This window comes from Polypterus senegalus, chromosome 12 (assembly GCF_016835505.1).
Source record: "Polypterus senegalus isolate Bchr_013 chromosome 12, ASM1683550v1, whole genome shotgun sequence".
NCBI classification, from domain to species: Eukaryota; Metazoa; Chordata; class Cladistia; order Polypteriformes; family Polypteridae; genus Polypterus; species Polypterus senegalus.
In genome coordinates, this window is record NC_053165.1 from 39,176,519 (window position 1) to 39,200,206 (window position 23,688).

Consider the following 23,688-nt stretch of genomic DNA (forward strand, 5'->3'; position numbering starts at 1 on the left):
CTCTAAACGCTTCCTGTAGGTTCCAATGAGAGTCTGGATTGTGGTCGAAGGTATTTTGAACCATTCCTCTTAACAAAACATCTCTAGTTCATTCAGGTTTGATGGCTTCCGAGCATTGACAGCTCTCTTTAACTCACACCACAGATTTTCAATTCTATTCAGGTCTGGGGACTGAGATGGCCATTCCAGAACGTTGTACTTGTTCCTCTGCATGAATACCTTAGTGGATTTTGAGCAGTGTTTCGGGTCGTTGTCTTGTTGAAAGATCCAGCCCCGGCGCAACTTCAGCTTTGTCACTGATTCCTGGACATTGGTCTCCAGAATCTGCTGATACTGAGTGGAATCCATGCGTCCCTCAACTTTGACAAGATTCCCAGTCCCTGCACTGGCCACACAGCCCCACAGCATGATGGAACCACCACCATATTTTACTGTAGGTAGCAGGTGTTTTTCTTGGAATGCTGTGTTTTTTCACCCATGCATAACGCCCTTGTTATTCCCAAATAACTCAATTTTAGTTTCATCAGTCCACAGCACCTTATTCCAAAATGAAGCTGGCTTGTCCAAATGTGCTTGAGCAGACCTCAAGCGGCTCTGTTTGTGCTGTGGGCGGAGAAAAGGCTTCCTCTGCATCACTCTCGCATACAGCATCTCCTTGTGTAAAGTGCGAATGGTTGAACGATGCACAGTGACTCCATCTGCTGCAAGATGATGTTGTAGGTCTTTGGTGCTGGTCTGTGGGTTGACTCTGACTGTTCTCACCATTCATCACTTCTGTCTATCTGAAATATTTCTTGGTCTGCCACTTCGAGCCTTAACTTGAACTGAGCCTGTGGTCTTCCATTTCCTCAATATGTTCCTAACTGGGGAAACAGACAGCTTAAATCTCTGGGACAGCTTTCTGAATCCTTCCCTAAACCATGATGGTGAACAATCTTTGTCTTCAGGTCATTTGAGAGTTGTTTTGTGACCCCCATGTTGCTACTCTTCAGAGAAAATTAAAGGAGGATGGAAACTTACAATTGACCCCCTTAAATACTCTTTCTCATTATAGGATTCACCTGTGTATGTAGGTCAGGGGTCACTGAGCTTACCAAGCCAATTTGAGTTTCAATAATTAGTTCTAAAAGTTTTGGAATCAATAAAATGACAATGGTGCCCAAATTTATGCACCTGCCTGATTTTGTTTGAACAATTATTGCAGACTTTCTGTAAATCCAATAAACTTCATTTCACTTCTCAAATATCACTGTGTGTGTCTCCTATATGATATATTTAACTGACATTTTTTTATCGTAACAACCAACGATTTATACAGGAAAATAATGACTATTAACAAGGTTGCCCAAACTTTTGCATCCCACTGTATGTAGACGTAGCCATGAGTGGTCAAAAGCAGCTGAGGAACGGTTGAATGGAGCGATACGACTGCCCACATACTGTAATGCACATCCTGCATACCTACTATGCTGAAAGTGACGCTCAAATAATTAGTTCCTGAAAGAAAGATGAGTATAAAACCCCCTTTTCTGGTGCTGTACTTCACTTAGTAATGACAATATTAATTGGTGACACCACTGAATCTAGCCAACATGATTCTGAAGCATACCCATAAATTATGCTTACTGTGACATTGGCATGTTCTCCACCTCCCTATGGGGGCTTTCTGAATTTTACTGAACATTTGTGTGTACTGCTTAACATCCAGGCAGAATATGTAGCCTCTTTCTTTTCTGTCTTGTTTGCAGCAAGAAAGCCTGCAAGTATTTTGATCAGGGAAAAGGAACATGTCCTTTTGGTGGAAAATGTTTGTACCTGCATGCTTATCCAGATGGCAGAAGAGCAGAGCCAGAAAAACCCCGCAAGCAGCTTAGCTCGGAAGGCAGCGTGCGGGTAAGTATACAGAGGCAGACTAGATAAGACCCATTCTAGACAAAGTGATCTACTTGCCTTGTGTGCACTTAACTCAGACTTCTACTGGGAATGGTTAGGCGTGCATTCAACATGAAGGTTTGGATAGGACAGTATGTTAAAATGAGTGGAGTGAGTTTCAGGGCCACCGTGAAATACGTCTGCTAAATAAAATTATTGCAGCAGAGACTAACTTATATGGAATCAGTCAGTGGGTTTTTGTTTAATACAAATACAGGACTATGGTATTTACAAAATGTGCTTTTCCTTCCAGTTCTTGAACTCTGTGCGGCTGTGGGACTTCATTGAAGAGCGGGAACACCGTGGTGTGCCCCAGTATGAAGACCAGGTGGAAGAACTGAGTGAACTGTTCATGGAGCTGCAAGGGCCAGCTGATGATGATGAGGGTGTTGTAGCCAGCCACTAATTCACAGCTCTCGCGTCATTTCTGGATGCCCATGATGTGATTTGCACACCCTTCTCAGTATTACTAGCGGTGAAAACAATGCTGAGAAATAAAAACCATGTCACTGTAATTTAAGCTGTCTCTCTATGGGATGTAGTCCTACATGTGTCAGTTGATGACTGCCACATTACCCCCCCATCTACTACTTCCAGGAGGTGACAGGGAGGTTAACATTGGTATTTTACATTTGCAGGGGTTCAAAACCTTACCATCTGTGGAGTCAGAACACTCTCTCAAGTGTTTGGGTGGGTTTCCTCTGGTTACTCTAATTTCTTCTTGTACCATAAAAGCATACATGTTTGGTTAGGTGGTGACTTCACTGACTATACGTACAGGAGGATTTGTTGTTGTACACTGGACTTGCAGACTGGCCAGTGTCACTTGATATGTTCCCATTCAGAGGGGCTTCAGCTCTCTCTGTAATGAAAAATGGTAATTCAGAAACTTGACAGATGGAAACCTGAAGAAAATGTCATAGAATACTGTAAATGTATTATTAAGTTTGTCCCAGCCAGAGTATTACTTTTTTACTTAAGTAATGTAAAGTGTCCATACATCAATTTTGAGAATTTGTTTTACCCAATTTATGCTATCACAGCAACCAGGACCTTTTCCAGCAATATTAAGTGCAAATGTAGCAGGAAGTCACATGTCCAGCCTAGCCCAGAGCACATTTATACTTACAACCATGCTTGGCTCTGACCGTACTGTGCTTTGATATGTAGGAGTAAACCAGCAAAATCAATGCAAACTCAGCAGCAACTTAGGTGAACACAAAACCTAAACCCCTTAGTTGTAAGGTGGCAGTGCTACCCTATGTCATTAAATGTCATATATATACACACACACAGTGGAATGGAAACAATGGGCAGACATGAGAGGATGAACAGCACATACTGACCAGTACTGGAGGGAGAGGGGACATAAAGTATCTAAATCATATATTTAACTTAGTTTTATTACAATCCGCCGGATTAAACAAACAGCTTCAGGTTTACAATAAAGTGTTTATCCTGAGTCTCGCAATAAACAAAAAAAAAAAAAAATTAAAACCCAAATGATTTAGACAATAAAGAAACATCATTCCATACACGCGCAGTCACCCTTTAAAAGGCTGCCCCCAAAGACAACATTGCACTCAGTGCCACAGCTAGACATGCAGCTTCGGCAGTCTATAGGGGTGACATGTCCACTGCAGCCACAGCCTGCTGAAGATGCACATCATAGCCAGGGGGTGGTGTGCCAGCCCAAACAGCTAAAAATAAAATGAAGCAGTGCAACATCTGGTTGCTCAGGGTTCACTGTCCTTGGTAGACAATAGAGGAAATACAAAATATCAACTTGGAAAGTTGCACTCAGCAAGACGTCCTTCTGCTGAGTGCTAGAAGACTGGCACCTTCACAGAGGTGAAAGTGCATAAATTAATGTCCTCGGTGTGACTGGCACGATGAAGTGATGGCTCGGAGGCACTGCGGTTGATTTTAGGAAGAGAGTGCTGCAGTAGTTCTATTGATGACAATATCTGGAAAGGGGGAAAAAAAAGTGGTGTTTGTTAAGAGGAAGAAACAAAATGACTTTAGAAGGTGAAGGGTCTATCCAGCTCATACCTGGGCACCATCACATTTCTTGTAACTGGAAGACTGATCAGTTTAGAGGTAAATGTTTACAGACTGATCTAATTTTCTGACATTTTGTTTTACAAGAGATTCTCAAAAATTAACAAATCAGGAAATTTTTTATTTTTTTGTTACTTCACTGGTGAGTCAGTTATCACATTTTTGTTCAATAAATATTTTTCTAGCAATGAGTTATAGTCAAGAGTAACAGTAGTAGAGTGCAAATACATGCCATTAGTAGGCTACATTAAATACAAGTACATGCTTTTTAACAGCACTTCGTAATGTGATATAGTTAAAAATTCAGCTTTGGCTCAGACACAGGAAGCAGAGGGTGATGGTGCGAGGAACCTCATCAGGACTGGCCGATGTTAAGAGTGGTGTTCCACAGGGGTCAGTGCTAGGGCCGCTGCTATTTTTAATATATATAAATGATTTAGATAGGAATATAAGTAACAAGCTGGTTAAGTTTGCAGATGATACTAAGATAGGTGGATTAGCAGATAATTTGGAATCCGTTATATCATTACAGAAGGACTTGGATAGCATACAGGCTTGGGCAGATTTGTGGCAGATGAAATTTAATGTCAGTAAATGTAAAGTATTACACATAGGAAGTAAAAATATTAGGTTTGAACACACAATGGGCAGTTGGAAAATCGAGAGTACACCTTATGAGAAGGATTTAGGAGTCATAATGGACTCCAAGCTATCAACTTCCCAGCAGTGTTCAGAAGCCATTAAGAAGGCTAACAGAATGTTAGGTTATGTAGCACGATCTGTGGAGTACAAGTCCAAGGAGGTTATGCTCAACCTTTATAATGCACTGGTGAGGCCTCATCTTGAGTACTGTGTGCAGTTTTGGTCTCCAGGCTATAAAAAGGACATAGCAGCGATAGAAAAGGTCCAGAGATAAGCGACTAGGCTGATTCCAGGTCTACAGGGGTTGAATTATGAGGAAAGATTAAAAGAGCCGAGTCTTTACAGTTTAAGCAAAAGAAGATTAAGAGGTGACATGATTGAAGTGTTTCAAATTATGAAGGGAATTAGTACAGTGGATCGAGACTTGTATTTTAAAATGAGTTCATCAAGAACACGGGGACACAATTGGAAACTTGTTAAGGGTAAATTTCGGACAAACATTAGGAAGTTTTTCTTTACACAAAGAACGACAGACACTTGGAATAAGCTACCAAGTAGTGTGGTTGACAGTAAGACGTTAGGGACTTTCAAAACTCGACTTGATGTTTTCTCGGAGGAAACAAGTGGATAGGACTGGCGAGCTTTGTTGGGCTGAATCGCCTCTGTTCTCGTCTAGATTGTTCTAATGTTCTAAAATGGAGTCTAAAAGGGCTTGTGGTGGCTTAAGATCTTCCACAGACAGCAGATTTCAATTGAAGTGATATAAAAATTGCATCCATGTCCTACAGTTAGCCAATTAGTTCAAATTTCTTTAAAGTATTACTCAACAGAGAGTTAAAATCTCAGGCTCAAGGTAAAATTTTTTGGTTGCTTTGGATCCTGATGCGAACAGGTCTGTAATTCTGCCAATAGATGATAGCCTCTGAATCATTAGAATGTAAAGATAACGCCGGGGAAAGTCTGTTTTTCAGTGTATTTTCAATGTAACAAATATAAAGTACGAGGGGGAAGTCAAGCTAAAGTTAGAAAATGGAACGAACCTTAACAAAACTGATGTCATTTCTCAGTGTAGTCTCCACCCTTCTCAATGCACCTGCACCACCTTCCTGGAAGTGCCTGGATTCCAGCAGAATAGAAGGTTTTGTCTTGTCCTCGCAACCATTAGTGCATCCAAATTATTATCAAACACTACACGGTGAGAAGTACTACAGTCACTACTGCAAGTTACTGTGACTTGCTGGAGATCAATGTGAAGCCTACTATTCAATCCAAGTGGCCGAGACTACTGTCTCAAAGAGTCCTTCTGCTCCAAGACAATGCCCACCCAACTGCACACTGCTAAGAACACCAAGGCTTGTCTGGAGCCACATCCTCTACTTATTCACCAGATTCGGCACTCTGTGATTTTCACCTTTTTGGACCACAAAAAAAAAAACCATCTGGGTGGTCGTCGATTCAAGACAAACGACAACATGAAAAAGAGGTGCACGAGTGGTTGTGAGGACAAAACCTTTTATTCTGCTGGAATCCAGGCACTTCCAGTCAGGTGACACAAGTGCATTGTGAAGGGTGGAGACTACACTGAGAAATGACATTTTCAGTTCGTTCCATTTTCTAATAAATCCCATTTTCTAACTTTAGCTTGACTCCCCCTCATATATACAGTATTTTTTCTCTATTCTTATAAAAATATATTTGCACAATTTCTCTCACATTTCTAAATAAGTGACTTTTTGCTTTTTTTGCATTTTATATGCTTAACTTACCTCAAAGAGCAGGAAACACATGCATGTGCCTAACTTGTATGTAGCAGGGATCAGTTTTGCCATCACTATGGCTGTCAGAGACGTATAGCAGAATAATATACAAGTTTAAGTGATCTCTCTCAGACTACTCTGTAACTGAAGTTGCACAGACCTGTTCTGTTGTAAGATGGCCGGCCAGGTGTGCAAATTCGCCAATGCTTTTTAACAGGAATTTAAAGATTTTTTTTTTTTTTAATTTGTAGAGTTAGATCAAAACATCTGAACCAAAATATTTCCTTTAAGAATAAGTTAGCTTAATTTAAACAAAATAATTCCGATGGGAACTAAGTTGTTTCATGTGGATGGAAAGAGACATTGTAGCCATATTAGGTCTTTCTGCATTAAATACCTAAAAATTGACAATTTACAGAAACCACACAAACACATGAAATACATTCAAAAGTATCACTCCTCACTGTACTCAGGCCTTTATTTGTTCTAAATACAACAGTTGACTGGAAGAAGTATCTTAGTTCAGTCCTACCTGTGGGAAGAGTGGTCTTTCTTCCTTAACTGGGTTTATGCATTCTGCAACAATCCTCTTCATGGCTTTGGGACAGTTTTTGTACAGCTTACTTAGATCTGGACTTAAAACTCCCCTCCCAACACTGTAAATAATCTGACAAGGGAAAAACAACAAGTCGAGAAGTGCAAAAGCAATAGTTTAAACTCTTACATCCAACACTGAGGATAAGGAACAGGGTATAACCACTCTGTGAAGAGGTTTTGAGTGTCTGGACTAACTCAAGCTCAGGCACCAGGCTTTAGAAGGGGGTCACACACCACTTCTGTTATTAGACATTTGAGTGAACAACACCTTAATTTTCAAGAGCACGACACATACTCATAACTTTTATGGACAGAATTTCTAGGCGTAGCCAGTGCATTGAGGGGGTCCAGTTTGGTGGACTCAGGAAAAGGTCACTGCTTTTTGCAGATGATGTTGTCCTGTTTGCTTCATCAGGCTGTGATCTTCAGCTCTCTCTGGATCGGTTCGCAGCTGAGTGTGAAGCGGCTGGGATGGGAATCGGCACCTCCAAATCCGAGACCATGGTCCTTAGCCAAAAAAGAGTGGAGTGCCCTCTCAGGATTGGGAGCAAGATCCTGCCCCAAGTGGTGGAGTTCCAGTATCTCTGGGTCTTGTTCACGAGTGAGGGAAGAATGGAGCAAGAGATCGACAGGCGGATCAGTGTGGGCTCTGCATCGGTCTGTCGTGGTGAAAAAGGAGCTGAGCCGTAAGGCAAAGCTCTCAAATTACCAGTCGATCTACGTTCCTACCCTCACCTATGGTCATGAGCTATGGGTAGTGACCGAAAGAACAAGATCTCGAATACAAGCGGCTGAAATGAGTTTCCTCCACAGGGTGTCTGGGCTTTCCCTTAAAGAAAGGGTGAGAGACGCTCAGTCATCCGGGAGGGGCTCAGAGTACAGCCGCTGCTCCTCCGCATCATGAGCAGTCAGATGAGGTGGCTTGGGCATCTGATCAGGATGCCTCCTGGACGCCTCCCTGGTGAGGTGTTCTGGGCACATCTAACCAGGAGGAGGCCCTGGGGAAGACCCAGGACATGCTGGAGGGACTATGTCTCCCAGCTGGCCTGGGAATGCCTCGAGATTCCTCTGGAAGATCTAGAAGAAGTGGCAAAGGAGAGGGAAGTCTGGGCATCTCTGCTCAAGCTGCTGCCCCCGCGACCCGATCTCGGATAAGCGGAAGAGGATGGATGGATGGACGACACAACAATCAGAATGCTGTGGGAAACCCCAGTTACTGTCTTACAGTCAGCAAATAGAATACATGAGATGGGTGATGAGTGAAGTGAGAAAGCTGCCTGCCTACTACTGATTTCTAAACAGCTCATGAACACTTGATTAAAGAAAGCAGTAGACTTTCAGATCTTCTTTTTGGTCGTCAGCAGTCAAAATGGGCGGATTATAATCATTCTGAGATCATACAATCTGCAACCTTCTGTTTTATTCACTTAATAACTCTGCTAAGTTAAAATGCCCTGCCAAGGTACAGCTACCTCGAATACTGCTGTACATAAAATGATCCAAGAGTAAGCCATCATCTCACCTGGTCTCTATTGGACACATGTCGGTATGGCAGCTCTCCAGTCATTAGTTCAAACAGCACAATACCATAGGAGTAAACGTCCGACTGGAAGCTGTATGGGTTGTTGTCTTGCATTCGAATGACCTCAGGTGCCTAAAGGTAATTAAAATGTGTCAATCTTAAATGTTTCTTCTTCAGAACATTCATTCCAACTTCCTGAGCTACAGTATATACTGCCCAGCTTATTTTGAGTAGACAAGTTATGTGTCCGCAGTGATTTTTCAGTAGCTATTAAGAGTGTACTCAATTTGTTTCCTCTTTTACTGCACTGCAAAATTGCAACCTTCCAAACTGCATATGAAATTCTAACTTTTCAATTCTTGGCAGCTCCCACAGGTAGGCTAGTAGCTGACCAGAATTCTCTAATTCTGTGAAATCAAAGCTAAATGGGCAAAAAATATCTTCACCAACCACCTGTAACAAACTAGGCACGAAAAATAGGTCTTTCCCTCTCTTTTTCAACATAAGGATGGTTTGGACTATCGTGAAAATTTTAGTAAGCTGGTAAACAGAATATTCTTTTTACTTAAATAACACTGAATACCAACAATTGAATAATGTGAATTAAACTAAACAGTCAAAGCTAATGGACAAAATGCCATACCACCTCTCTGAATTGTGTTTTTGTTGAAATTCACAATAAAATAAGATTCCAGTGAAACAATTAAAAGCAGAAGCAACCCATCCAATAAAACTGCAAATGACAATCTGCAAGCTAATTATCTTTACCATAAAGTAAGGCTTGCAATGCCACTATGGGCATGCTGTGCAGTCATCAACACTAAAACAGCAGTCTGGCTGGATTTGATTTTTGATATTTATATACATTTGATATGACTGGATGGTCAGAGCTGCTCACAATATGTGAAGAAAAAACAAGCAGGCTACCATGACGCTTTCTGCATACTGCTGACCAAATTAACAACCAGCTAGTCACAATATCAACAGGGCCATATGAGGTTTACATGCAACTGTTTAACCATAAGATAGTTTTCAATTAAAAGTTTTTTAATTAGCATGGAAAAAACTCAAGTAAAGGACAGAGCGAAGCAACAGGCAAAAATCACACACATACTTACCATCCAGAGAATGGAGCCCGAGGGCTGCTCCACCTGATGAGACCCACTCCACCTCGCTTTGACAGTCGCCAAGCCAAAATCACCAATTTTCACTGTCAACCCTTCATGCAGGAAAATATCTGTGGCAAGTTAAAGAAAAGGCTAGAACAAGAAGTATGCTTAACCTAGTGAGTGACACTCGACTCCTAAGACGTTTAGACACTTCTAAGGTAGACTTGATTTCACAAGGATACTGTTGGACTTCATGTCTCTGTGAATAATATTCTTTGCATGCAAGTAACTGTTGAAGAAAAAACAGACAGTCAGTGGAATCAAGCAAGCAGTCTTTGCCCAGGAGCATCTACACCCTACCCAAATGTCAGAATGAGCTGGGAGTCCCACAAGTTACCACATTCAAACACTGATATAGTAACAAAGTGCATTTCATGTAGCTACAGTTTCAATTCCACAAACCATTAGATCTGATACCAGAAGATGTAGGGAGAAATAAGGCATACACAGTCCAGCAAATAAGGCTCAGATATCAAACTAAATTGTCAATAATGATGCTAGGCTGTCAAGTAATAAGGTCCATCCCCAATTCTTGTTATAACCACCTTGCTTCCTCAAATAAAAGTATTTACAGTCCAGCCCAGCTCATTAGCCATGCGGCCATATTGGCTACACACATTATTACAAAACATTGTTCACCAGTGATACTGGGGCTGGTGGGAACACATAAGACCCGACAGTTGGTATTCAAGTGAAAAGTTGTGTATAGATGTTCTCCTTTACGAAAACGCCAGCTACTTTGTTAATACATTTCACAGACTTTATTTTAAAGCGGATCTACCCTGAAATGGATTTCACACTCTCCCCATCAAGTGCTTTTCAGTTTGTTTTCACATTTACAGACCCGTAAGTGACTCCTATGTATGAATAAATGCATCCCCATGAAGAATCACACTTTAAGTAAAGTCAGAGTAAATGGGGTTTATGCTGCTCCATGAATTTGGCTTTACAACAACTACAGAAAATGCATGAGAATACAATACAAAACAATCAATGGAACTTAGATAAGCAAGATTCAAGGGACTGGACACTAATTCTTTAGTCCTAATCAGGAAAGACTTCTTCGAGTGTAATGATTCAGTGTAACTCTCTGCCCTAGGCAGTAGAATCTTATTATTCTGGACATACTCACTCCATGCCCTGGGCCGTCTGCCTGGCAATGTCAATCAATTGGAACATCTGGAAATTTGTCTCCAAGACATGTATGTGCTTGTAAAGACTGCTTCCTTCACACCATTGTGTTACAATGGCTAGATTGCCCTTTGTCATGTAGCCCATGAACAGCAAGATGTTCACATGCCTCGTCTTTCTGTAAATGAGAGAGTGAGCACTAGTACACATTGGGTAATGTCCATGACAGTCTGAAATAGCACAGGGCATAGTTATTACTGACATGTAAGAAAAGCTGGAAGTCACTAACCTCAGGACAGCCACTTCATTTCGGAAAGCCTGTAACTGTTCAGGAGTTGGGTCTGTTACCTTTAGGATCTTTACTGCAACATCACCTAAAACAGATAGTAAGTAAAAGTGAAAAAAAAAGAAGAATCACAGAAAGAGAAAGTCTTACCAAAGAGAAGTGACATAAATACCATGCCATTTTCCTTTGTAAACAGTACCAAATGAACCAGAGCCTATCCTGGAGTGCAATACGACTTCTGCAGCTTCAATCTCCCAGTAGTAACTGGAATCTCTTTGTCCTCTTTGTCTCTACAAGAAAACATTTCTGGTGAGATACTGACACTACCAATTAGTCAGAAGCCATGCAATGCAGTAATAAATTAGGAGGGCCTATTGGCTTGTGCAGAGCATTTTTTTCCTGCCGAAAGACCTTTCATCTAAAGGAACAGAACAAAGCAAAAATACTCCTGTATTTCAAATGTACATTTAAAACAAAAAATTAGTTATTTAAATATTTCTTAATCAATGAAAAACAAAATCATAATCAGTCTAAATACTAAAGTGTGCTCACACTATAAACTCCAAAAAGAGCTTTATCAGCTCCTGCAGTTTTTTTTTCTCCAGCTGAACAATTATAATTACACTAAAACATATGATAATGCCTTCCTACCCTGGGTTAACTGCTATTAGAGTGTTCAGGTAATCAAATAATAGAATATTTTCAGTGGGGTAAGATTAATATTCCCATATGTCCATTGTCTAACATGAGCTGGAGAGTGCTGACATGCAAATAAAAATGTCACTCTACTTTGTACATGTGGCAATAATTAACCTGCGTACTGTCTGTCACAGGTAAGCAGACAGATTGTCAGTTGGTTGATTATCAGAGTTGATGGAGGGAATTAGAGCAGCAGGTTTGTAAGTATGAGCTCTCTCTGAACTGATAACTGTTGGGAGGGAAAAAATGGCACGCTGAGCAACTGTTCAACATATACAGCACATGTCTCACAATTGTCAGTTAGTGGTGGGTTTTTGTGCCATCATAATACTTTTACCAGCTCCATAAGGTAATGGGTATCAGTAACTGATGTACACTTTTGTGAAGTTAGGTAAACCTTTTAAAAACTACAGGATGTGCAAGAATAAGGTTGACATACTGTAAATACCAGCGGTTCCTTTTTACTTTAAATTATTTGTGTTTTGTGATTTAAAATCTAGTACTATTGCTTCACTGGGATTTCATTAAGAAGTTTGAAACATTTTTCTGTAAAATAATACAGCATTATGTATTTTTGCTGATTTCCCAATAACTAACATTTTCCAGTGCAAGTTCTATCTTGCATACAAAAATCAGGTTACAGGAATGGAACACACCCACCCGTAATGAATATTAAGATTAAATCAACCCACTGCTTCAATTCACATACATCAGGCGCAAGAGCACAGTCTCTCTGATTCACAAATGCTGACTGAAGCTCGAATTGACAAATTTCAAAAGTGACCTAACAATGGTAACAAAATGAAAGTTCAAACATACTGGAAAAAAGTATTGTAATTGTGGCTCAGTAATAGTTTCATTTACAGATTCCTTTCCTTCACAATACACACATACTACATTGGTATATCCCATATTCTAAATTTAACTTAAGCCGATATTACACTTTGCAAATTATATTCATGGGGTATGTTACACTAGCTGATCTCATCATTGGACCATGTCAATTTAAACGACTGACCCGTTTACTTTACTAGACGGCGTGCCAATTTCCAAGCACAGTCCTGCTCACTGCTTTTTTGACAACCAATAGTGTACTGCCTGACAGAGTCACAGCTGTACGAAGGAGTTAACAAGTATAGAGAGCTACCTTTTGATCTGTGACCTTTTTTCTTTATTCAGTTCTCTCGTGGTATGTAAAATATGGAGCATAAGAAAGACAAGCTTATCCTCCATTTGTGAGGATTCAAAACACTTGCATTTTTTATTCAATTCCATTATATGCATTGTACTGCCAGATGAGTATTCACTGGTTGTGAGCCCTCATGCACACAGACCCAACCCTATCAAAGTGAGTCGTTAGTTGAATGGCTTGATGGGAGAGTATCGCTGATTGCCTCTGACTCTTAAGATTAAGTAAATCATGGGAAAAGTTTTGTATTGTGACATAGCCTTTAGTAAACCAAACAAAAATATTTTTGCAGGGCCACACTGTTCTTGTTTGTTTCTACAAAGATGTACTTGTACTCTAAACTATCTTAAATAGTACTGAGCCAAACATAATACTTTTTTAACTGTGGTAATCGTTTTCATTGGCCGTTACTACCACTTTACAGTCCTCTTTCTTTTCCATTGTCCTTCTGTTCCTGTTGGTGTTAATGGCATTTTTCATTAAATTATGTACCTTAGATTCAAGATCAGTCCTTGATAATATTAGATCAAAATTACCCCGTGTAATGTATGGAAAATAAACATTTTCATTCTAAATACACAATCTATTCTCTAATTATAAGGTCTTGCCTTTGCAATCTGATGGGAGGTTGATTACTATTAATTAGAAATATTGTCTCACTATTTTCCCCAATTTGTGATAAAGACACTGATGGGGATAAACAGTGTGAGGTGATTTGTTTATTTATTTTCTTGTTTATTTTCATCCTCAGATGGGTGGCTGAAAGCAATTTTTTTGAAAGATAATTAGTTTGTAACCTTTTGAAAACTTATTTAGACAAGGCTAGCATTTATTCAATATTATTATTCAGTAATAGTATGAAGTAGGAAAGACGAACTGTGCACCACAGTCGACATGGGGTAGGAGCTGCAAGAATAGCACTTGACGTAATGGTTTGGATGAAGTTCAGTATGTAGCACGTTTAAAAAGAAGACACTAATGCTATTTCAAGGTCAAGTTAAATGTTACCTTATTTACTATGTAAAAGAATTATTTGCATTCTGAATTAGTGTGTTATAAGTCTACTGGAGAAGATTTGATGTTGTTATTTACTATGTGACAGTCATGCATAATTTTATAAACAGCAGTGAACTGAATGTGTTATGATAAAATGTTTTGCAATACACAACAACTAGATATTGCTAAATGACTGTATTTGTGCTAAAGGTCATGTGCATATTACACTTGTTTGTGATAAAGATGTTTATCATGATAAACAGTGTGGAGTGATTCATTTCTATTTTTTCCCCCTTCTCCTCAGAGTCACCACACCTGCACCATAGTACATGATGGGCTAATTGGTATAATGGGGTAATATTAAATTTGATCTGCCCTTTTTCAATCAAGCTTATTTTATGTCTTTAAAAACTCCTTTCCTTAAGCAATTACAACATACTCATGAAATAACATAATAGTCTCAAACCCAGGATGTTGGATTTTTAAAGCAGTAGTGTTACTCAGTGCATGACAGTGTCACTTGTCCATGAAACAGATGACTGTAGATGTGACAAGTGACATCCAAAAAATTGTCTTCCTGAGGCGGCATAGGAACATAATCAGTAGAGAGAAAAACAAAGTGCTGAGTGCTATAAAGCAAAATGAGAAAACAAAACATTTATCTTTACTTCTTATATTGTAACACTCATACTCACAATTCTATTTTTCTCTTGAGTATTTGAGGCTACAGCACGCTCTCTTTGAGCAGGAACAGGGGTCTTTGTCTGTGACCAGCCCGTTGGACTCAGGTCAGGAGGGCTCCCTAAAGAAAACAAACGACAATGCAGATAACAAAGACAAAATTTTTTGCAAGAGCACAATGCTACTCAACATCTTAACCTATAAAGACTGGGAGGAAGAGAAATGAAAAGAAAAAGAACAGTTACCTGATTCCTGATTTCTTATCACATCCTATAAAAAAGATAAAGCACAAAGGTTATTAGTGTTTTAAATGTTAGTAACAGATGCAGCTTTACAAGCACACAAACCTGGAACAGACAATCATGTCCTGAAATTTGGCAAAATTACAAGTATGGATAAACACGGGGTAATGTGTAGAGTCGGGTATTTTGTTGGCAGAGGTGTTCTAGCACCCTCTAGTGGATTTGACTGAAATAATCAACTAAACACAAGTTGAGTATCCCTAATCCAAAATGCCAGGGACCAGAAATGCTTTGGATAAGTGCACATATTGGAATATTTGCATATACAGTACATTGTGAGATCATATTGAGAAATGCTGCCAAACCAGCAAAATGATGACTCTCACATATAATACACATCACTGAGATATTGTTATAATGTGCACTAATGTAAAAATATATAATAAAGGCTTAAAAACTGATAAATATGACATACAGACTCTAATTTACTTCCCTTTTCAGAAGGTTAATGTTGTGTATCTGCACTGAAAAACCGAAATGTGTATTTGCAACTTTAAGCAAAACTTTCATTTATAAATCTGACCAAGGGTGTGTAATATTTCACTTGTGATGTCTTACGTGGTGTAATTGTTTTGCTCATTCCATCCTAAAACTAAAGCACACACTGAATTTGAGACCAAAATTCTGTACAGTTTGGAGGGCTAATATGGCAGTGTATGTGAAGATGAAATAGTACTGATGTTCTTAATTCAAATTAATTGTCAAACACAATTTTTAACACTAAAATCTATTAAATGCATATTTCTACTAGGTTAACAAATCAGCTGTTTTTACTTTAGTTTATGAAAGTTTTGACAGCTATGTCAAATAAATTGATGTCTCATTATGCAGTATACTCCCTACATTTAAATGTTTTAATATTCTGATTCAGATTACATTTGTTTACATCAATAAGAAATAAAATGAAAAATGTGTATTTATGGTGGCTGTTTACATGTGCACTCACATAACCAGATTACACATCACTGTCAATATGCAAGAAACATGTGGTGCGGGCAATCAAAGCACATGTATGAAAAAGTATACTGCATTTCACATCAGATTACAACATCTGCTGGGTATACTGTTTTATTTAACATTCTGAACCAGCAACAAGGACTCAAGTCATTAACACAACCCTTTCATGTTCCTTTTATTTTCATATTCACTTTCTCATGCAGTTAAAAGCAAGCTGTATAAAATACTGGGGCTGTGATTGAACAGAGAATGTTATATGCTTAACATTTAACTCAAGTGTGAAATACTGTTGTCTAAAGACATTTTCATTTTTTCCTAGGATAGTCGCCTTATGTCAGAAAAGGTATATGGAAAGTACTCACAAGTAGAGTGCCAAAAAGTAAAAAATGGCTGAGTAAATTTAATGGATACTTTAGTGTAGTTGAAAATATATATTTTTTTACAATCTACATATTTTCTTGGCATCATGACTGATCTGAATTCAAGTACCAATAAATTGGCTGGAAGTTATATACACAGAAATATCAAAGGTGGTGGCTCAACCAAAAGGATATGAAAAGAACAAGAATATAGTAAGAGTTTTATTTTTAATAAGTCATTTAGGTGCTGACCAAAAAAACCAAACAGAGCAAATGCATTCATTGATTGACACTATCATGTAAATCCAGTTGCTTACAAAATAGACCTATACCCTTAATATTTTGATAATGCTGACCATGATGTAACAGGCTTTTGTAATGGATGCTTCATCTTCAGTATGGTGTTGCAAGAGTAATAAATGAAGCAGTTGGACAAACTTTCTCCTGCTTGAGAAATGAATCAAAAATGTTTTATCAAACTTGTCCTGGTAGAGGATACGTTTGTTTTTTTTTTGATTAACACTAGAATTCCTGAAGCCCATGAAAAAAGTCATAATGCCGGGCCACCCTACGTTCCTTTGCACCTCTTCATTAGCATCTTTGTTTGACAGAAGTGTCAATCGGCTCAAGCAACAAGCAGCCTGTTGTCCCATCCCCCCATCAACGCAGCTGAAGTGAGATGCAAAATTCTCAGAGCTCAAGTCTGTTTATCTGGTTTCAAAGATGTCTGGGGACCTTGCCCCACCGGGATGCCTGGAGATGGGAAAGACAGGGAGAGGGCCTATATCTTCCCTGGAATGCAAGAGGGCGACCTCCCTGGACTGTATGGGGGCCAAAGAGCATGGAAGCGCAACCTTATGGGAGGACATGGCCACCACCAGGGGACACGCAGACAGCTCCAAAACTGTGGTCCGAAGCACTTCCGCCACAACCGGAGGTGCTGCCAGAAAAGGAGCTTGATGGCTATGCAGCACTTCCACCACACCCGGAAGTACTGGCAGTTGTTAATTGAGGAACACTTGGAGTACTTCCGAACGTGCTATAAAAGCGGCCGCCTCACTCCATTCCAGGAGCTGGAGTCGAGTGGAGTGGAGGGAGACAAAGCTTGCGTGTAAGGAGTGGAGGCAGCAGAAGGCAGAAGAGAGAGAGAAAAAAGAACCTTATTGTGGCTAGTTTTTGCACTGTGGGTTGTCCCAACAATAAAACGTGTGTGTTTTGGAACATTTGGAGTCCATGTCTGTCTATGTCCGGGTTCAAGGTTCACACTGGGTGTGATGTGCCTTGAGTTATATAGGGTAAATATAACGTTTTTTGGAATACACACATTTCATGTGTGTTCCATTTCTACAATAATCTGGATAAATGTAGGATGCTAGGAAATGCGAAGCAAAAAACGTTGAACACATAACCAAAAGAGAAACTTTTTCATGAATAATTGATAAAATGTTGACATGAAATGTATAATTAGTGAAGATTGAATATCAAATAAATACTTTCACAAAAGGTATAACAAAAACAAGTGTGCTTTTATTCAAGAATATAACCGAAGAAAAAGAAATTATTAAATTTACATAAAGCTGTCAATATGTAAAAACCGAAGCCCATTTATCAATCACATGGCTGGGATAGACGCAAGAATGGCTGCTTATAACTGAAGAGATATATGTATGATAAAATGTATGTTTTTATTATATAATAGTAATAATAACAGCAGCGCAATACTCAAAATGATAAATGTGGAGAAGACCCAGGATCGAACCCACAACCACCTGATTTAGAGACAGCTGCTCTTACCTCTACACCAGCCAGGTTACTGATATTTGGGCTTTGGTTTTTATATTGACAGCAACATGTAAACTGAATAATTTCTTTTGTTTGGTTAAAATCTTGAATAAAGGAACACTTGTTTTCTTACACCTTTTGTGAAAGTGTTCATTTGATATATGAACTTCAGTCTTCAGACATTATACATTTCACGTCAACATTTCATCGATTATAGATGAAAAACGTTTGTTTTAGTTATGTGTTTAACATTTCTTGACTCGTATTTTCTGTCATTCTACATTTGTTCAGATCGTTGTAGACGCAGAACACACATGAAATGTATGTATTCCAAATAACGATATATTATTTACACTATACAATTGCAGGCACTTCACACCCAAATAAACAGACTTGAGCTGGGAGAACTTAACTGTGACCGTGGGAGAAAAGATAGCAGGCTGCTTGCTTCTTGTGCTGATTGACACATTTGTAAAACAAAGACGCTGATGGAAAGGTGTAAAGGAATTTAAGGTGGCCCAGCATTACAACTTTTTTTTTTTTTTTTAGGCTTCAGAGATTCTAGTGTTAAAATGTTGATTTCTACCACAAAAACAATATCTCCTTTTTCCCTATCTACAAAACCCAAGAATGCTATCCTTTAATTTCAGGAAGTATGAGACAGACCATGTTGTGGAGAGGGCAATAGCAGTCAGTATTTTGGTGTCATCTCTAGAAGTGTACAGTTCTATCCATCCTCACTGGCTCTTCTGTACATACTTGTAATTTACATTAACACTTCTTTAAAAACGCAAACTGTATTAACAAAGACCTCAGTTGTCCCGCAGTCACTTTGCTCTTCCATCATTCTAGTAAATGGTACCACTAGGTTTAGGAATTTTTGAAGTTTTATTCATAACTGTATCCAAGTATGGGATTTTTGTTTCTTACATATTTATCATTTGATGGTGTGCTTAATGAATGGTATTGAATTAATTTTCTGTTTATTTTTGTCTGCTGTTTATATTGTATTACTTTGACTAGTCTATAAGAGACATGCAAATACATATAGACTTAAAACACCTTTAGAATACAATATCTTACTATACTATTTATCCATTTTACACTGTCTATTTTAGAATACAATATGCTTTCTTAGATTCAACAAATCATTAATAAAATAACCTAGTAAAGCTCTGTTGAAAGCAAAAAGCAAAGCACAACACAAAAGCTTAATTTTTTTGTTTACAAGCTAAGCACAATAATTCAACTTGCATTGGTAGCACCAAAAATGACTCAGAGTGCAAAGAATCAACCTGTAACAGTAGGCCAAGTCAAATGAAGTTAATTTTCTGTTTTGTTCAGTACCAGAAATGCCATACCATTATACTACAGGTTTAGAGCTTGGCCTGAGCAGGATATAAATGTACATTTAAACTTCAAAAGTGACCAGCTATGTTCGGGAGTAGTTTTTAGAATTACAATATTTAAAGTGACATGGGTATATTTTGATAAATTAAGATTTTGCTTTTGTTTCTAGGAGCGAATTCAGTAGAAAATGAGAAGCAATGTCACTTTCCAATGTTAGAAACTGAGGTGTACCAACACATGTACTGCCATATAATTTAGTCTTACAATATGATTATATTCACATCCATAAATGTAAAAATAAATAAGAGTTTGGCTTGTGGTTAAATGTAGACAAACAACTTAATACTAAATGAGGACTAGGGTCTTACGGATGGTTGCATATTAAACTTAAAGGGATTTTCTTGAAAGAATTTGGAGAATAATGTATTTGCTGTAAACACAGTCAGTTCTTTCATAAAGGTACCCCACATAACAGTGAGCGGCAAACAAATACCTACTCGTCCTCTTGGGCAAAAGCGATGGCACCAAGAAGTGGGGGAAGCAGTCAGGCAATCTACCTGTTCCCGAAACAGGAATGAACCAAGATCACAGAGACATGATGAGGGAAAAAAATGAAAGACAAACAAAGGAAAACAGAAAAAGTAAAGAAATAAGGTAATTAAAAGAAAGATAGAAAAGGAGGTTTTCTATAATTGAATGGCCTGCACTATCAGCAAAGTCACAATGATCAAAGTTCCCTGGGCATGCATGAAATGTCTTTCGATGAGTTTCATTGTTTTTTTCCTTAAATTTTACAAAACACCAGAAATGTTGAATGTAATGGAAGATCAAAAGACCATGAACACATAAATATGTAAGATTCTGCAAGCTCACCAGAAGTGAATTTATTGTAGTCTCTCATTTTTCTACTTTAATTTACTGTTAGTCATAATTAATAATTTGAGTACTGGAAATTGTATGTTCAACTTGCATTATCACATGCAAAGTGCAGATCAACTAGACTCACTATCAAAACAAATGTTAACAAATAGCTATAATAATTTCTCTTACAGTAAGTGCTAATTAAACAAACTAGCTTAATCATACAAAATAATGTGTTATCAAAAAAACAAAAAAAAAAAAAAAACTGTCTAAGAAAGAAACAAAGGAGTGGAAATGATGCAGAATAAATAATAACAAAAATTTCATCATATACTTGGAGGTAATATTTGATTTTTAACTGAAAAACTAGATTACTGCAGATTTAGTGGATTCTGACTTTCCAGATGCCATCACGGTCTTGTTGTGCTTTATTAAGAGTGTTCTTTACACAGTTTAGATCCTGTCATGATGGCACACTTGAACGACGTAATAAAGTCTAGTGCAATTTACATGACTACAACGTAATAAAGTCTGGTGCAGTTTAAATGTCTACAAAAGAATAATAATAATTCTTTACATTTATATAGCGCTTTTCTCACTACTCAAAACGCTCTCCACTCAATGAGCACCTGGGAAGTGAACCCACAATCATCTTACTGCAAAACAGCACCACCACCACTGTACCACCTGCGTAGTGATGTATTATGATGGCATATTTTGTAGGGTGCAGTGGGCTGCCTTACATCAAAACAACAGTCTCATCTGAATGCTGTTCTGTGATATTTTACATGTTAGCGGTTGATCAATTTCCTGAGGCAAATTTTCCAATAACAAAGAAATAATGTAATTAATTGTATGTTATAATTTATGTTAAATGAGCAGAAAATGATACATGCACACCACTAATCTTGTCTGTGTTAACTCTCTCAATGTACAGTAGCATACATTGTCCATGACAAGTCAAATCACATCTAACAATCCATTTCAAATGCATGTAATAATTTCAGATTTCTCTAAGCAGTAACGTAATTTTGTAAAATGACTAAAAAAACACTTGTACTTACAAAGAATGAAAGGAATACTCCATCCAACAGTGTCTTCAATTACATGTTACTTACCCTTTGTAGACTGTAGTGATGGCCAAGGAAAAATTTTAATCCAATGTTTTTATACAGAATAGAAAGAAAAAAGGTTTATGATATAACAGAAGCCAATAGTGACCAATGCTGCACAATGGAAAATGTGAAAACCACTCATGGAAATAAGAAAAAAAAAAAAAAGTCAGTTATCCAGTCGTGTGCTCAAAATGCATGCTTTTTTGGTAGAATTTTGTTAAACATGCACATATAGAATTGTCAGTGCACATCATGAACAGGAAACTATTTTGACTTTTGGACTTGAAGACCTACTTCTCCTCCTTAGTCATTGGTCAAGAGCTCTGCCTTTTCACAATCAGTGTGTTTACATGCACACGCGTAACGGGGATAAGGTGAGTAAACCTGTTAAATCAGAAACCTGGTTCAAGCCGACATGTGCAAGTAATCTTCTAGAGTTCTCCATTTTAAAACGCTGTAATGTCATTAAACCGTGCAAATTCAAACATTTTCATCAGCCATTGTGAATCCAAAAACAAGCACGAAGCCTGTGATATTTTTCTTGTGTTTTATAAATAAATTAATTTATGTATGTGTTGTGAAGTAAGCAACATCCATCCCCTTTATCACATCTCCAACCTGTGCCCCTGATAATTTGCAGTATGAACACTGGCCAATGCATAATCCAATTGTATTATTTCAAAATATCTATACCAAACAGCTGCGCCAAAACTAAACTGACACTTTATTAATCTGTTTCTGTTAACAGATTGCATGCAAAACACTGTTTTCTGCAAGGTTGTGCAAGTGGACCATGTACGTAAATGACCTGGTATATGTACTTCTTGCCTTATGCCCGGTACTGTTGTTGCGATAAGACGACAGGTAATTTTATTTCAACAAAATAAGAATTGCATTAGGTTACTCGTAACATACATTACTTTTAACATGTTACTATGGTTGAACTTAATTGTACATTCAGTTCATCAACATAAATGCAACTATTTCTGATATACTGAAACAAATTATTTCAGTCAGGAAAAGGAATAATGTGACTGCTCAAGCATTTGCCTCAGGAAATTGATCTTTGTGGATGCTTCTACACATGGCTGCTGAAAGCGTGCACAAAGCTAAACAGGCGAACAGAATGCAACAGACATTTGGAGACTACAAATTCCTTAGCTGTAATCTGTTTAAGTGTTTACATGACCAGATAACCGAGTTGTTTGCTGAGAAATCTACCTCTATTAACCATGGTTTCCATAACCGGAATAAGGGGTTACACAGAATTTTAGAAATCAGGTTTCTGTGAATAATCTGTTTATTAAGCACTCATTGCTTTTCACATAATTTGCCATTATACAGCACTGGTTATATTGGTTTCTATTTAATCATAAACTTTTTTCTTTTTATTCTGCAAGAAAATATGAAAACTATTTTTCTAAGTCATCACTACAAACTACATGGTAGCATATAAAAAATATTTTTGGATGGAGTATACCTTTAATACATTTTTATGTTTTATGACTTATTTTTTAAATGTTTGGATGACATCTTTGCAATCCTACAAGAGGAAATGTTTGTGTAATTGCTGTCCTTCCAGAAACGATAATGCCTACATTTGTATGTCACATTTTTGGGAAAAAGATTTTAATTCTGCCAATTCACTACTCAAAACGATAATTAGCTCTTTTGAAGTGGACAACATAGTAAAGATAAATCCCCATAAACTAGTAGTACAAAAAATTCATGTTTACAAAGCTCTACAATCTCCAGAGGTTTCCTAGCAACTATTTCAACTGTCCAATGGAATCTGGGTTTACCTCTATGACACTGCTGTCAACTGGCATGGTTGTACTGACCATATGGACGTTGGGTGTGGACGTGGATCTTTGTCTCTGGGAAAGAGTTCCCTCTGTGGCCGGGTAAGGTGTGATGTAATTAAAGGCATGGGGGGTTGAATGCCTGTGTAGGGAGCTGAAATGACAAATAAATATATGGATAAATTAAGAAAAAAACACAAGAAAAAAATAATGCTGGTGCAATGAAATTAGCAGTATCTAATATGTTAAACTTAATGCAGCTATGCATCACCCCCAGTTTTAGGACACCCACCAAGCTATGCTTTTTGTGTCAATGAAGCCATCAAAACTCATTTGACCACCTCTAAATTTTATAGAATTCTGAGATCACCACTAATACCAAAGCGAAATGTCTTCAAAGAGGTTTATACATATTTGCATATATCATGCTATCCAGAAACAGCTGCTAATAGTAATCAATAGTGCTATGACTCAAAAATAAATGCAGAAAAGGCAAAT

General features: G+C 38.0%; 2 protein-coding genes across 5 annotated transcripts in view; one reads left to right on the forward strand and one right to left on the reverse strand.

Annotated features, from left to right (window-relative positions):
• The first annotated feature begins 25 nt into the window (after positions 1-25).
• Positions 26-2,452, forward strand: mkrn2 (makorin, ring finger protein, 2). The gene is made up of 3 exons (XM_039771308.1): positions 26-50; positions 1,709-1,893; positions 2,186-2,452. The coding sequence occupies exons 1-3, from the start codon at positions 26-28 to the stop codon at positions 2,336-2,338; spliced, it is 363 nt and encodes a 120-aa protein (XP_039627242.1). The 3' UTR covers positions 2,339-2,452.
• Positions 2,453-3,316: 864 nt separating this feature from the next.
• Positions 3,317-23,688, reverse strand: part of raf1b (Raf-1 proto-oncogene, serine/threonine kinase b) — a 105,292-nt gene continuing 84,920 nt past the window's right edge. Inside the window, exons 7-18 of one of the 4 annotated variants that reach the window (XM_039770892.1) lie at positions 23,191-23,344; positions 19,910-19,969; positions 14,908-14,932; positions 14,677-14,783; positions 11,270-11,387; positions 11,101-11,185; positions 10,813-10,989; positions 9,863-9,909; positions 9,630-9,748; positions 8,512-8,643; positions 6,925-7,059; positions 3,317-3,899 (exon numbers count right to left, since the gene is read on the reverse strand). In XM_039770892.1, coding sequence (XP_039626826.1) covers positions 3,759-3,899; positions 6,925-7,059; positions 8,512-8,643; positions 9,630-9,748; positions 9,863-9,909; positions 10,813-10,989; positions 11,101-11,185; positions 11,270-11,387; positions 14,677-14,783; positions 14,908-14,932; positions 19,910-19,969; positions 23,191-23,344 — 1,300 coding nt within the window. In that variant the 3' untranslated portion in view covers positions 3,317-3,758. The remainder of the gene's footprint in view (positions 3,900-6,924; positions 7,060-8,511; positions 8,644-9,629; positions 9,749-9,862; positions 9,910-10,812; positions 10,990-11,100; positions 11,186-11,269; positions 11,388-14,676; positions 14,784-14,907; positions 14,933-19,909; positions 19,970-23,190; positions 23,345-23,688) is intronic. The other 3 variants (XM_039770890.1, XM_039770893.1, XM_039770891.1) reach the window with 3 other exon arrangements.

Excerpts from the sequence above, each read along its gene's own strand:
- mkrn2 (XM_039771308.1), top strand. The coding sequence starts at position 26 with ATGAGAGTCTGGATTGTGGTCGAAG. Across the intron at positions 51-1,708 it reads AGTCTGGATTGTGGTCGAAG|GCAGAATATGTAGCCTCTTT; the intron begins GTATTTTGAACC and ends CTTAACATCCAG. Across the intron at positions 1,894-2,185 it reads GCTCGGAAGGCAGCGTGCGG|TTCTTGAACTCTGTGCGGCT; the intron begins GTAAGTATACAG and ends TTTTCCTTCCAG.